The 14,001-nt window shown below is 34.3% G+C and overlaps 1 protein-coding gene across 1 annotated transcript in view; it reads left to right on the top strand.

Annotated features, from left to right (window-relative positions):
* Positions 1 to 14,001, top strand: part of LOC134846236 (dynein axonemal heavy chain 3-like) — a 174,034-nt gene that overhangs the window by 55,319 nt on the left and 104,714 nt on the right. Inside the window, exons 40-51 of the mRNA XM_063863505.1 lie at positions 199 to 332; positions 3,946 to 4,054; positions 4,603 to 4,614; positions 4,827 to 4,915; positions 5,526 to 5,585; positions 5,949 to 5,972; positions 6,318 to 6,462; positions 6,842 to 6,883; positions 7,053 to 7,291; positions 9,998 to 10,147; positions 12,073 to 12,292; positions 12,366 to 12,479. Coding sequence (XP_063719575.1) covers positions 199 to 332; positions 3,946 to 4,054; positions 4,603 to 4,614; positions 4,827 to 4,915; positions 5,526 to 5,585; positions 5,949 to 5,972; positions 6,318 to 6,462; positions 6,842 to 6,883; positions 7,053 to 7,291; positions 9,998 to 10,147; positions 12,073 to 12,292; positions 12,366 to 12,479 — 1,338 coding nt within the window. The remainder of the gene's footprint in view (positions 1 to 198; positions 333 to 3,945; positions 4,055 to 4,602; positions 4,615 to 4,826; positions 4,916 to 5,525; positions 5,586 to 5,948; positions 5,973 to 6,317; positions 6,463 to 6,841; positions 6,884 to 7,052; positions 7,292 to 9,997; positions 10,148 to 12,072; positions 12,293 to 12,365; positions 12,480 to 14,001) is intronic.

Raw genomic sequence — 14,001 nt, 5'->3', positions numbered from 1 at the left:
ATCTCGCAATTCAAAGAATCTTACCGCCATGTGTTTTTCTTCAAAAATGTTTTCAAAAATTCATCAGTAATTTTTCTTTGGTCTACTGACGTTCATGCACTCTTTCCCAACTGTCTGTTTCATAAAAAAGTTTTTTAAATAAACGGTTGATTTTTTAAATTACTCAGATAAAATTGAATATATGCTTTGTTCACTTAGCTGTGCGCTGATTGGCTGATCCACCCGTGTCTGAAGTTCGTGCAGAAAGAGTGTCAGATGGTGATCAAGCAGTCCAACCAGCAGCTGGTCGGATCCCTCATCCGTCTCTACAGCAGCTTCATGCAACAGATAAGGTATAGCACAGTTATGCTCGTTTTACTGGATGCCCGGTTTGACTTTCATAAAAGAAAAATGCCTGTCACTCAATTTCATATACTGAGTCTATGAAATAATGCTTATCATACAATTTTTGTAGAAGAAAACTTTATGACAGGCAATTTTTTCAATGGAAAAGTTTTTTTTTAAATTATCTTAAATTGGTTTAAAATTTAGGTTGTGTGGTTTTTGTTTATTTGTTTTCCCTGGAAAAACGCTTAAAATTTGTTCACGCTCAAATTTGATGTTTTTTTTGCGCTTCGACTTTTGATTTTCCTTGGTTCAATTCAAAATCATTTGCTTAAAAGGAACGCGACTTATGCTCTTCAATAACGAAGGTGCAAATGGCACAAAAAAGCTGGGTCAAATTTCAGTTTCACAAGTTGATTCAAGTTTTCAGAGTTCACAGCGGAATAAAATATTTACATATTGATTCAGTTTTTTCCAAAAATAATCGTTCTTTTTTAAGAGTCGATGAACGGAGTTCAGACTTTTATATAGGTCGCGATGATTTTAAAAAAAAGTTTTTTTAGGAAAAGCTTAGGCTCAAATTTACTTTTTTTTGCGGTTTGACTTTTGATTTCATTTCAAGTTTAGTTCATTTCTTTTGGTAAATGGAAGGCAAACTCCACTATTGAACAGCGAAAGTTAAAAGATTGACTTCTAGTTTCAAAAATGGAATTTAATATTCGGATTTCCCAGCAAAATAAAAAGTTTACCTATCGTTCCATTATCTTAATGTATTTCAGGACCGCTTCATTTTTCGATCGAACATAGGTTTTAAATGACTTGTTTGAGCCACGCACCTAATTTGAACCAATTAGATTTGTGATTTTTTTCAAATACTGATTTCATTTTTTGTTATTTTGAAATTTGGCAAAGTAAATAGAACGACCCCTCGCCATCAAATAAAAAAAATGACAATATGAAATCAATTTCAAAACAATCTAACTTAATTTGAAGGAAAGAAAGCGTTAAAAACTATCCGGGTGAGATGAGCAAAAAGTTTCAATGGTATTAAAAACTAATAAAAACTATAAAACACAAAGCTATTCGATATTTTTGGACTGCCTGATTTTCTGTGGAACAATTAAACACATACGTTCCTCTCCAATGCGGGGTTGAGATTTTTATCTGCAGAAAATGATAAACGTCGTCCGATAGATATATTGGTTTGGTCTTGAAATAAAAACTAGCCACTCAAAATTTGTCGAAAGATTTTACCATATGTCGCCATATGTATTATACGAAGAATAATTTAATCCAAAAATATTCGATCTATCAAAAGTAGTCGGCGCATTTTGTTCCTACAATTAAAAATAGGGAGGAGTTTTGTCTTCGGTGTATTTTGGTTTGTTCTTTGTTTGTTTTCCGCGCAAAATCAGCTACCGCAATTAATCATAGAAATCGTTTGATTGATATATTTTATTAAAACACTTTCATTTGTGATTCAATCGACATTAAACACTTCCAAACAAGTTTTCAGTGTCGTGAAAAACCGGTTTGATATTTAAAATGTTTTGTCTTGTTTTTAGCGAGTAATGCTTATGAGCAGGCTTGTAATAGGCTTACAATAGTAAGCTTATTATACAAGTTAACCCGTGAAAACTGTCTCTAGAATAATTACTCCAGTAAAATTAGTTTTGAAAACTTTATTTAGCGCTTCCTTAGAAATATAAATTTTGCAAAAAAGCAAAGCAAAATCTGCAAAGTATTTGGAAAAGTTTTTTATGAGGAAAAATGTTGTACAATGTACCTAGTTTATTATTACTACCGAGTTTTTATGTTTTTTTTAGATCCTCTCTTCATTCCGCGAACTAAAAACGACGCAGTTTGAAGAAGAAAACGAAATTTTTATAGGTCGGGTTTTCCTGTGCTGCTTGCGCAGCAACTTGCCATCATTGTTAATTACTATTTCGATCACCGAACATTTGAAGGAGCTTCATTTTTTGGTGTATGTTTTCTGGCAAAATAGGACTGAAGAAAGAAATTTGCATGTTGTCAAATGAGGTATCGAACTGGAATTTTCCGTCGGTGGCTCAAGCTGCAATAAAAATTATTCATTAACTTTTGCCAAAATTGAAGACTAATTTTTGTATTTGAGATTGTTCGACTAATTTAGTGCGGTTAAAGCTGAAAATGACAGAGATACGCTCTTTGCAACGTCAAATACTAATATCAAATGATTGAATATTTATTTTTTTTGTTAATTATCGAAAGAGATGAAAATCAATGAGTTGCAAAAAAATACGAATGTCTCTTTTTGAAAAAAAAAAGTTTTGTTCTACAAAGTGTTGCTTTTTCTAATGTTGTTTTTTAGTAAAAATGGTTCTTGATGGTAAATTGAGATTTTTTGTTCTTCTTCCAACACAACCGTCCATTCTTGCTTAAAGATTTTGGCTCGTAAAATTTGGGTTGTAAGCTTCGGATCTAAATTTTGGGTTAGTTGTGATTGAAAAAGATGCCTTGGAAATTATGGCATTTTCCTTTTCTTTAGTGGCTTGTTTGAAAATCAAGAAAAAATGAACATTGCCTAAAAAAATTTTCACTTTTTTTTTTCAAGTAGTGCAGATCCCGGCCGTTAACAAAAAGGCCTAGATTAAAAATAAAGTGCGATGCTCTAAATTGATAGTTTCAAAGATTGAGATAAAGTATGCCAAAAACCTCGTTGTGGTTTTGTTTAGTGCGGAGCTTGATAATCTTTTATTTTCTTTCATATTCAAAAACTGGTGCACATGTTTAAAAACACAGCTATAGTAAAGTTTGACTGTTTTTAAAAAATTATAACCAGTTGCTTTACAAATAGCACAGTAAATTGCGACCACAATAAACAAATAAACATAATTTTTCTATTCATTGTGTCGTTTTTTGTCGTAGTTGGATGAAAAAATGAAAAAAAATCTAGAGCTGAATTAGTTTTGGAAGTTTTTTTAGACGCTTCTTGGCAAAAAACACAAAATTGGACAAAAATCTTTCAACTGTTGTCTAATATGCTTTAATCATTCTAACTATCGAAGATGCTGATATGCGATATTATACTGAATTAGAATTATTACTATGCGACAGTCGAAAAAATGTTTTCCGATGACTTTTTCAATATTTTAAATTTCTGTTTGTTGCAAAAAATGGTCTAAAAAGTTTGATAACTATTTTTAGTGGACTAAAATAAATTTGTGCTTGAACAAAAGATTATCGTCCTGTTATAAGCCTGCTCACTCGCTTGTTTTGCTCGCTCGAAATTAAACATGGAATTATATAATTTCAAACAGGTTTTTCTTGACACTGAAAGAGCTTTGATATGACATATCACTTTCCGATACTATTTTTGGCACCTGATTTTTCCCAAAAAAATGAACAAACTCAACGGTTAGTTTCCATTGGTATCAATTTCTTTTTTTTTGCTTCAATTCTATCAGAGGTCTACCGTTGTACCGCATTCTTAGAAATTGACCACGTTTCAGTGGACAAACTGAAATTCTGGGAACTTCGATCGTCGCGAAAAAAAATGCACTCATACTAATTTTCGACTTTTTCCCCTGCAAAATAAGCAAAACAAAATTATGGCTTTTTGAATAATTTACTTTACTTTAGGGACACTTATATACAGGCGGAGGATCAGGACGAAGTTCTGGAGTCGGAAGATAGTATGAAGGACGAAGAAGCGTCCAAAAAACAAGCCTACAAGGAACTGAAAATGCAGGTATGCAAAATATTCTTTGATCTCGGAGAAAAAACATATCTGAACACTAAAATTATAAAGTACGTAAAAAGTAAATTATAAAATTATAAAGTACCGTAACCATGGAGTGCAGCCTGTATTTAGACAACCGCGTATTCAGACTCGTCAGTATTTAGACAATTACTGTATGAACCAATCAGAATCGAGAAAAGACATTAATAATCCAAAATAAAAAATTATTATTTATTAATTTCCTCTTTGTCTCGATTCTGATTGGTTGAAACAGTATTTGTCTAATTACCGACGAGTCTGAATACGCGGTTGTCTAGATACTGCTATGTAACCCGTAACCAAAAATTCACGCGTTGCTGTTTTCTATCTTAGCAATGAATTTAACGCAGAGGTGAAATACTAAGAAGTATGGTAACGGATTTGCTGATAACTGCGTACTTCGTAAAGACCTACCGTGGTATTGCAATCTTTATGCACTATTTCCTTATATCCTGTTTTTCTAACAAAAAAGTCTATTTAATCATTATTAATAACACCTTTGCTCTAAAAATTTTCAGCTATTGGAAGAAGTAAGTTTATTGAAGTGCTTTCTAATCTGTTTTTTTTATTGCTATGCACTTATTTTCGGGTTTTATTTCTGCTGGCGTTTGATTTGCTTTCTCTATGCATTATGCACTAACTTTTAGAAAACTTGGTTTGACCTTCATTCATTTTGTTGTTTGCTTCTATTTCGTATCATGGTGGCCAGCGGCGTTTAAAGTGAACGGTGTTCTATTTTCAGGAAGAGAGGCTGGCTCTTTGTGTGTGTCAGTTTTTGTTCAGCATTATCTGGGGCATAGGAGGATGTCTTCAGGGCCCGAGCAAGGAAAAGTTAGAAAACTAGAAACCCACTTCTTTCAAGTTGGGCGAATTTTTTGTGTCATCGGCACATCTAATTTTTCAAAAACAAAAAAAAACGAAAAAATTTTTTACTCCCCCTCTCAGAACAACCAGGGAGGGTCGGTTCTAGGATTTTCTCGAGGGAGGGGGGTTCCGCGGATTTTTAAAAAAATTCAAAAATTTGGTCAACCTTTTTTAAGATTGACCAAATTGATTTTCTGAGCTCTCTCTAAGCACTAAAAACACGCTGTTTTGGCCAAATTTTCTGCGCTACAGGCAAAACTTTGAAAAGACAGGTAAAAAAAAGCGTTTTTAGACACTTTTTGGAAAATTTTGCCAAAAAAATCGCGTTTTATTTGGGGCGCTCTCCCCCTCCAAGTTACTATATATTGGCGCCAAAGGCGCCTTTAGAAAATTTTTAGGGTCAGTCACCAAAATGGATATCTCAAAATAGTACAAAGGGTGGACCCTTTGGGTCGGCAGGAGGTCGAATCCCTGAGGGGAAAAAGCGTTCCCCCCCCGCTAAATCCGCCCCTGCTGTGGACCAAGGCTGTCTTCCATAATTTTTCATCAAATGGTCATTTACTTGTTTTGTTTTCAGGTTTGGAGAATTCTTCAAAAGTATTTGTGACTCAGATGAACGGGCCAAGAACAATCCCAAGTACGAAACAAATATGAATGATTTTCAAAAATGTACTTGAATTCGAGACGATTTTGAGAATATAAGAAAACTAGCAGTGAAAAATAATGATTAACAAGCCCAAGTACGAAACAGAATTACAAGATTTAAAAAACATCAAATAGTTGATAAAATTTATTTAAAAAATTAGTGAAAAGTAGCAGTGAAACATAATGTTTAAAAAATGTTTCAATATTTCCAGCGAAAGAATTTGTATTACGCCGTGAGTGTACAAATGAGTGGTGGTGCTGCTTTTTTTGAGTTTTCTTATTTCTCATTTTGGTTTCTGTTTTTGTTTGTGACCATGCATTTGTGTTTTTATCTTCCGTTCTTTCATTTCATAAGAACAATTCTGCAAGGATGGTGGGAGTAAGTATTGTAATTTTTGATTTTAATCAAAATTCACCACCTTTGCATGTCGTTGGTCGTTGTTGTTTCCTTCTATCATCAACAGCAAAGATTTTTAAAATCATGTTGTTTTCACTCAATTATTAGGTGCGAAAGTTTTTCGCTAACAGGACTTTTTAATATGATATTTTTTAAAGTTATAACAAAAAAAAACCATCAAAACAGTTTCTCAAGTAAAAATGAGCTCATTTTATTTATCACGTCAATCAATTAAATTATCACAAAAAAAGCAACCGTAGGTTTGTTCACGCGATGTTGAGTTATTTTCGCGTGATCATTTCGTGACTTGGGCCGAACTTGTTTTAGGCCTAAAGATCTGAAGTTTCCGCGGCATCTTTTGATTCCCAAGCGGGGCTCAGTGTATGACTACGTGTTCGTGAAGAAGAGCTATGGATCATGGCACAAGTGGGAGGTCATGATGGAAACTACCGAGCTGGACGAAAAAACCAAGGTGGACTTTTTACCTACTAAATTTAAAGCGAGACTTAACGTTTTTTGCGAATTAGCTCGAAAGGCGTTTTGATTAATATTGCTTAAAAACTACTCCAAAAAATTATGGTAAATGATAAACTGACAAGTAAAGATGTTGTCTTTAGATTCCTCGAGTTGATATACTCGGTGATTACACACCGTATGTGAGTAATAGAATAAATCGAATTTTTGTTTTGGGTTTTTGTTTGTTTATAATTAAGTTACAATGCAAGCTCCGAATGAGTGCTGCCATTTTGAAAGTTTTTAAGTTATAAAATCAAATATTTCTGTTGATTTTGTGCATGCTTCTTGTTTTTTTGTTGTTGTGCAGAGAGTAAGTGTGTTTGTGTGTTTTGAAGGCAGCAGCATTTCGCGCCAAAGTAGAGGCAAAACGAGGCGTGGTAAGCATAACTCAAAACATCGTCATCAGTTTAATTGTATTTCCAGAATAGATTTTTAGGCCAATTCAGTCATTTTATCAATATATCTAAGGATTAATCTAATCATCGTCCGTTAAATTTACGGGAAAAAAATGTTACTTTTTTTTTTTTAAAAATGTCTGATTTTCAGATTGCCGAAATCATAATCGAGACTGTAGATACAGTTCGACAGAGGTACTTTCTGCAGAAGATGCTCGAATCCGGAATTCCCATGGGCTTCATAGGGCCCACGGGAACAGGGAAGTCGGCTATCATAAACCACTTCCTTCTGACACTACCAGAGACGAAGTACATTCTGAACACGATCAACTTCTCGGCTCAGACGACTGCGAATGTGACTCAGGAGATGGTCATGTCCAGACTAGAAAAGTTAGTCACCGTTTATTTCTGCCGGCTTCGTTTCGGTTCTGAGGTAGATCGGTTTGGGTTGGCTGGCTGATTGACTACATTTCATTTCAAGCCTAAATTAACCGTAATTATTGGAAATTACGGTGACTGTAACTTTAGCATATAGATTAAAAAAACATAAAATTGAATGAGAAATTTGGCTTTTAGTTTTGACCAAATTTCTGACAATCAGATTTGAGATAGTAATATCAGCAAAAACTTGAAATTTTAACATAATTAGAGATTAGAAGTTTTGAACTAAATAGGCGTGGAAAAGGAACAAACTTAGTTTTTAATGGCTTTTGATTCAAACGAAATAGCAAAAATTCCCAAAAAATACACTTTGTTTGCTCAGAACAAAAATTGCTCTACTCGTCTCTCTACCAATGTAAAGGTTTCCCATATTCTTCATGACGAAAACAATTAAAACCATGAAACAGAGTGGGAAAAAATTGCAAAAAAAAACTTCATCCGTCAACTGTACGATGCTATTGCAAGAGACCCAACACAATCTCTCAAAAAACTTCACGACAAATTAATCTCTGAAAATTTGTTAACAAATTTTCTACGGCCTGAATATGGAACAGTTGGCGTATCTTTAGTAAAAACAGCCTCCCCAGTTCCAAAAAACATAAGAGAACTTGACATTACTGGACGTTGGGCAACAACAAGTGATGGACAACAAGTTCTGCCTTATTGTGCAATGGTACAGCTCCAAGACCTGTTGAACAGCTTTATTCAAAATGTTGCGGTTTTTCAGCACTAAAATTCCAGTTTGTTGTGTTTTATTGATCGGAAAAAAAGAAAATCTCTACACTTACATCTTGCGTGTTTTGAAACAGAAATGCCACGAAAAAAGCACCGTGGAATTTCATCCGCAAAATTTTCTTTCGGATTATAAAACTGAATTTTTAGCGGCTGTAATAACCCAATTTTCTACTGCCTTGCGTTTTGGTTGCTGCTTCCATTTTACTCAAGCAAAATTCAGAAAAATTCAGTTACTTGATTTTTCCATGCAATATCAAATATCTGCTGCCATGCAAAAAGTGACCAAAAAGTTTTAAACGTTGTTCTTTTGCCCCCCACATTTTTGACCGCCCGAACGATCTCCGAACTAGAAATACAAGCAAACGTTGGCATTTAATTTAAATTCGGCAAATTGGCAGGGTAAAGCCATCCTTGTGGAACGTGATTCTTAACCTGACACCTCAAGAAAAGACATCTCGATATATTTTTTGTCGATTGGAACAGGGTGAGCCAAATTCGGCTCAATACCTGAAGTGGGAAGTACAAAATTGACCAATTGATCTCTCTTTTAGCTAGGAATCATCAATCTGGAAACATACTGGACCATGATGGGCTTAATTTGTCAAACATTTTGAAAAAAAATGAGCATTTTTGGTTATTATTAATTTCAGTATTGGTAATTTTCGATTTAGCGCTACGTTTTTTTATACCTCATTCAATTCAAAAATTTTCCGTTTAAACGTTCCCTTTTTGTTCTTTTTGTATATTATGACGCATACTCCGTGAATAAACTATTCAATTCGTTTCATAGCTCTATAAACGCACACAATAAACTGTTCTTGAAGCTAGCCTTTTCGTGTGCTGTTTTATCTGAATGTTATATTATACAGCCTCGGAAATGCCAACAAAAAACAATGAACTGCCTTATATTTTGGCATTTAAAAGCAGGTTGCAGTATAATTAAATACGCAAAAAGAAAACATTATTAAATTAATTTTAAAACAGTGCCAGAATTTTGTTTCGATCATTCAGTCTTTTAACTTTTTTCACACTGTTCTTTGTTCACCAGCAAATTCATAAGTTTCGTCTTTGGTTTTAGTCGCTTTAATTTCTAGCGAGAACATCTTCGTCCCCAAACAGAGCGAGAATAGATGAGAGCTGAACGGTCAGCTGGGTCAGCTCTCATGTCCAGGAACTGCTCCTGCCTGCGGGTCGGCGGTCATATTTCTGCCTCGTTTTGGTTCTGAGGTAGATCGGTTTTGGGTAGCTGGCTGATTTGAAAAATTTCATTTCATACATAAATTATTGTTTTGATTATCTACAATGCATTTTTTTGGACAACATTCACTTGGATTTTCAGCGATTTTGATACATAAACCGAGAGCAAATGATCAAAGCTACCCTCCATGAAATTATCAAGATTTAGTTCCATTGACTTACCAATAAAATCCGGGTCTGAAAGTGCCAGATTTCCATCATTTGATAGTTCCGTCTTTTATTTAAATTAGGTGTCATTCTGTCTGAAAAGTCGAAAATCCAACCAACTAATTATCGAAACTGACGCAAGTTTCTTTAAATGTTTTTGTAATCCAATTCATAGCCAAAATTTTTTAAAGTTTGATACCCCACTTTCTACCGTACTATTTGTTTGAAGTAGTCAAATTTGACTAAAAAACAATATGATGGTTCTTTCTTTCCTGTCTCTTTGCGACGTAATCGGAACAAAAATGCATCTTCTTGATATATAATTGATATGTAAATAGATTGATATTAAGTAGATATGTAACATCATTCGAAGAAAACTCGGGAGTTCTTCCCCGATTTTATTGCTGCGGCTCATAGTCATTGGTTGCTTTTCGCATACGAGCCTATTTTCCAGTCGTGTTTTCGAAGTTTTTCGCATCATCCCATTTCTGCTTACAATGATTCCCTTTCATTCAGGAAAGCGAGGGGGATGTATGCTCCCCCTGAACGTAAACGGATGCTGCTGTTTGTGGATGACTTGAACATGCCGACGAGAGAGAAATTTGGGGCGATGCCTCCGATCGAACTGCTCCGACAACTCATAGACCACAAGTTCTGGTTCGAAAAGTAAGCACCAACCCAATTCTTCTATACTTATCCTTTGGATCTAATTGACATTCTACTTAGCACTCAAATTGAACTAACTATTTGGTAATAAACCCCCTATGCAATACAAAAATAATGATTAAGCGTTTAGACATCATTAAATTTTGCTCCCTTGCTCAGGGTTGGTAGCAATGATACTTTAGAGCATATTGCTTCTAAGTCCAAGTTTTGTTCAAAATTGTTCTACAATTTCATTTTATTTTTAAAGGTTTTCAATTTTTAGTTTCAGTTTTTGCACAATCAAATGTTTTTTTTTATTTTGGGAATTGCTGTTCCTTCCCGATGAAGAAGATGACTATGATGCTGAAAGGGGTTTCATCATTTTATCAGAGCATTGTTAACTTCTCTATAATTTTTTCATCCCCTATTCTCCTAAGTGAACAATATCTGACTCTAGAAAAACTAATTCAACAGTTTATAATATGCTCATTTTACAACATTTTTACCAAAGATAGTAACAATAAATCCCCTCCTTAGCAATAGGGGGGTGGGGTGGCGGGGGGGGGGGCGTTGAAGATATTTTCATAAGAGCAGAAAAGGGGGTTAATAAGACGTTAATAGGGGGGGGGGGGTTAAAGAGATCTTCATAATTTTTCGAGCGTAACAAATTGGGACTTGAAGTAATTGAGAGCATAAGTTAATTTGACTTCAAAACTGTAGGCCCCGACAATACAGCATCGACAACCGTACTTTCCGGAAAAATGCCCTGCTAGGCGACACCGCTAACAAGCGACGTCTCAGCCGCCCCGCGACAGCCTCGCTGGGCCTTTCGTAATTTACCTTAGCTCAATGTTATTTATTGTTTTTGTTTCAATGTCACTAATGTGTTTATCACTTTCATTTATTGTTTTCTCTGTTTACGCAAATAGCGTCTTACTAGCAGCCAGGTAATAAAGGCTTTGATTGTTTGGGTTGTAGATCAATTTAGAAATAAGTAAATTCAAAAAATTATAGCTTAAATGAAATACCGAAATACTAAGGATACAAGTACCTTTTTACCTCTAAAGCTCCCATTCTAAGATTCAGAAAATAAAAACCAAAACAAAACTAGTTTGGGAAGTTTTCATTACCTTGAAGATTGTCTAATTTCTAAATTGATCTCGATCTCGACTGCCACTTCATAATTTCTCACTTCGCAATCTGGGCTCTTTTCAGTATTGACTTCGCATTGATATACAGGTGGTAACTAAGTCAGTAGCAAAAAATATATTCCGCTGTTAAGCTTTGATGGGAATCTGAAAAGAGCCTAAAATTTTGTTCACGTATTTTTTGTCTCCAATTTGCTTCTATTTTGTTACCATTTTGCTTCTGAACGCAGTGCGGCAATTGATTGCATCTGCGTGCTTGCCAGCCAAACTTCTTGAACAGAAAAGAGACAGCACTAGTGCACTGGAACTGCACAGGAATTTGCAAATTTAATTGAAGATTATAAGAAAATCTATTAAAGTTAACTGCACAGGGTTTTGCTAATCTACTTGAAGATTATAAGAAAATCTATTAAGATTCTATTTTTTCTTCAAAAAAAAATGCGAGTCATTTTCACTGAAAAAATGTTTCAGTTTTACAACGGTTTATCAGTCGAGACGAAAGAATATATTATGTGATTTTTGTTCACAAAATTGTGATATTTATTAAAAAATGAATTATAATCAAAAAATGTGGTTTGATATTGGGCTGTTCACGCTTCAAGAAACCAGTTTAGAAAGGCCCTAAATTTTTTTTGAATATTTGATCTTCGAAATTATCAGGAATTTTATGACTGTCGCTTCAAGAAAAAATGCCGTTTCTCTTACAAATAAATGAGTTCTTTTCTCAAAACGGTGAAATTTTTACTTTGAAAAGATTTTTTTTTCACAAAACCATGAAAATTTTAAAACTAATTTCAGGAAAGAGACCAACAAAATCTGCATCGATGGCGTGCATTTGTTCACGGCTCTCGGGTTGCCGGGAGGCGGGAGAAACGACGTCTCCCAGAGGCTCATGAGACACATCCAGACTCTGGCTCTGGACGACTTCAGCGAAGACACCATCAAGACTATATTTGGACCCCTCTTAGAGTGGCACTTCAACATTGGATTTGATAATGTACTTCGCCGGTTCGCTCGGGTTAATATTATTATTCTACTAAACAAAAAAAGGAAAGTTTTAGCCTAATAATGAGGTGTGCGAGTGTTTTTAGTTGTTCGTGTTTGCATCGTGTGATCTGTATATGCGTACGATCAAGACATTCTTCCCGACTCCAGCGAAGTGTCACTATATCTTCAACTTGAGAGATATTGCACGGCTAATGCAGGTTGGCACCCATTGTTATGGTATCAAATTTTGCAAAAAGGTCTTTGGTAAAACTCGAATTCATTATAATCTACCGTTTAGGAATGAATCCTTTTGAGGCATAGGACAAGTCTTGATAATTTTAAGTTTATTTGAAAATTTTAGCTTGCAATATGCGCCGAAAGTATTGGAAGAGCCATTTTGAACTATTTTCGATAAAGTGAACTCATTGCTGGACGAAAAAATGAATATTGAATTTTAAAAAAGAAAAACCCAAAAAAATTACATGACATGAAACCCGCACTGGACACTTATCTTAGTCGTGATGATTTTTTTTTGCTTTTTCAAGGAAAAAATTGTAAATTTTGTTCACACGAAAATTGATATTTTCCAGTTTCTCTTTTAATTTCTTCTTAAGTTCAAATCAAATTCTCTTGTTAAAAGGAGGATAAATTTCACTTTCCAATTACGAAAGCTAAAATTGCGCAGTAAACTTCAACGACTTCAAGTTTCGAAAGAGCATTTTAATTTTAAGGTTTTCCAGCCGAATAATAATTTTGCCTCATTAATCCAGTTTTTTCAAATTGGGTTAATTTTATCAAATAAATGTTATATATTTTTTAAATTTGTATAATTTTGTATTTTTGTCAATTTTCTTTGAAGCTATATGTTTTTTTTTTGCTGAGACGCGAAAGTTAGATACAATTTTCTTTAAAAAATGTAAATCATATTTATCAGTTTCTGTTGGCTATGTTAAGAATCTTACGCAAAATCAGGTCCCACCAAGAAACGCCAAATTAAGTCGAGTTTTATATCCTATTAAAATTTTACTCTGTCTTAATAAACGTGTTGGTAAAGTTTTTTTTTCTGCTGTCTCGAGAGGCCTATTTGAAACGTCTGCGTTTTTGACGAAGTTAGATTGCAAATACTTAATCATTTTTAGCTTCAATTGAATCTTTTTATTTTACGCTTTTAAATTCTTTTGGTGTTTCTAATAATATTGGTTGCAGTGCAAGTGGCAAAAAATGTTTCGGCTGTTAATCTAAATAGATTATTTGAAAAAATATTTATTATTTCTATTTTTGAATCTTTTTTATTGCCAATATGTCTAGTCGATGAAAAATAATTGATTTCGAAAACTATTTGCAAGAAAAAGGGTTTATAGCTGAATTAATGCTGCGACTACTTTACAATTAGATCGAATTTCACTTTATTTCATGCAAATAAGTCTTAAAGGCAAAAACTTTCAGGCTAATTTCTCTCAACCGTGGGGCAGGTTCAATTATTTTTTGGAAACTTCATTAAGTTTTATTAAAATGTTTTATTTCGATGTGATCAAACGAGAAACCTCCAAGAAAGCTTTTCCCCGAGAAACATAAAATCGGACCGAAACATACTCATTCTACACCATAGTTCCTTCCCACCATTTTATCGGGAGGCCCATAGCATAGTAGTAAGGCGTTCACTTTCAAATCGTCAGATCTTCCATCCCATGCCATGGCAAAGATAGTGTGTTAGGACGAGCTCTCACTTGATCTAACTTC

Source organism: Symsagittifera roscoffensis, chromosome 5 (genome assembly GCF_963678635.1).
Source record: "Symsagittifera roscoffensis chromosome 5, txSymRosc1.1, whole genome shotgun sequence".
In the NCBI taxonomy this organism is placed as follows: Eukaryota; Metazoa; Xenacoelomorpha; order Acoela; family Convolutidae; genus Symsagittifera; species Symsagittifera roscoffensis.
The sequence above is the reverse complement of the archived record's forward strand: the minus strand, read 5'-3'. Positions and strand labels throughout refer to the sequence as shown.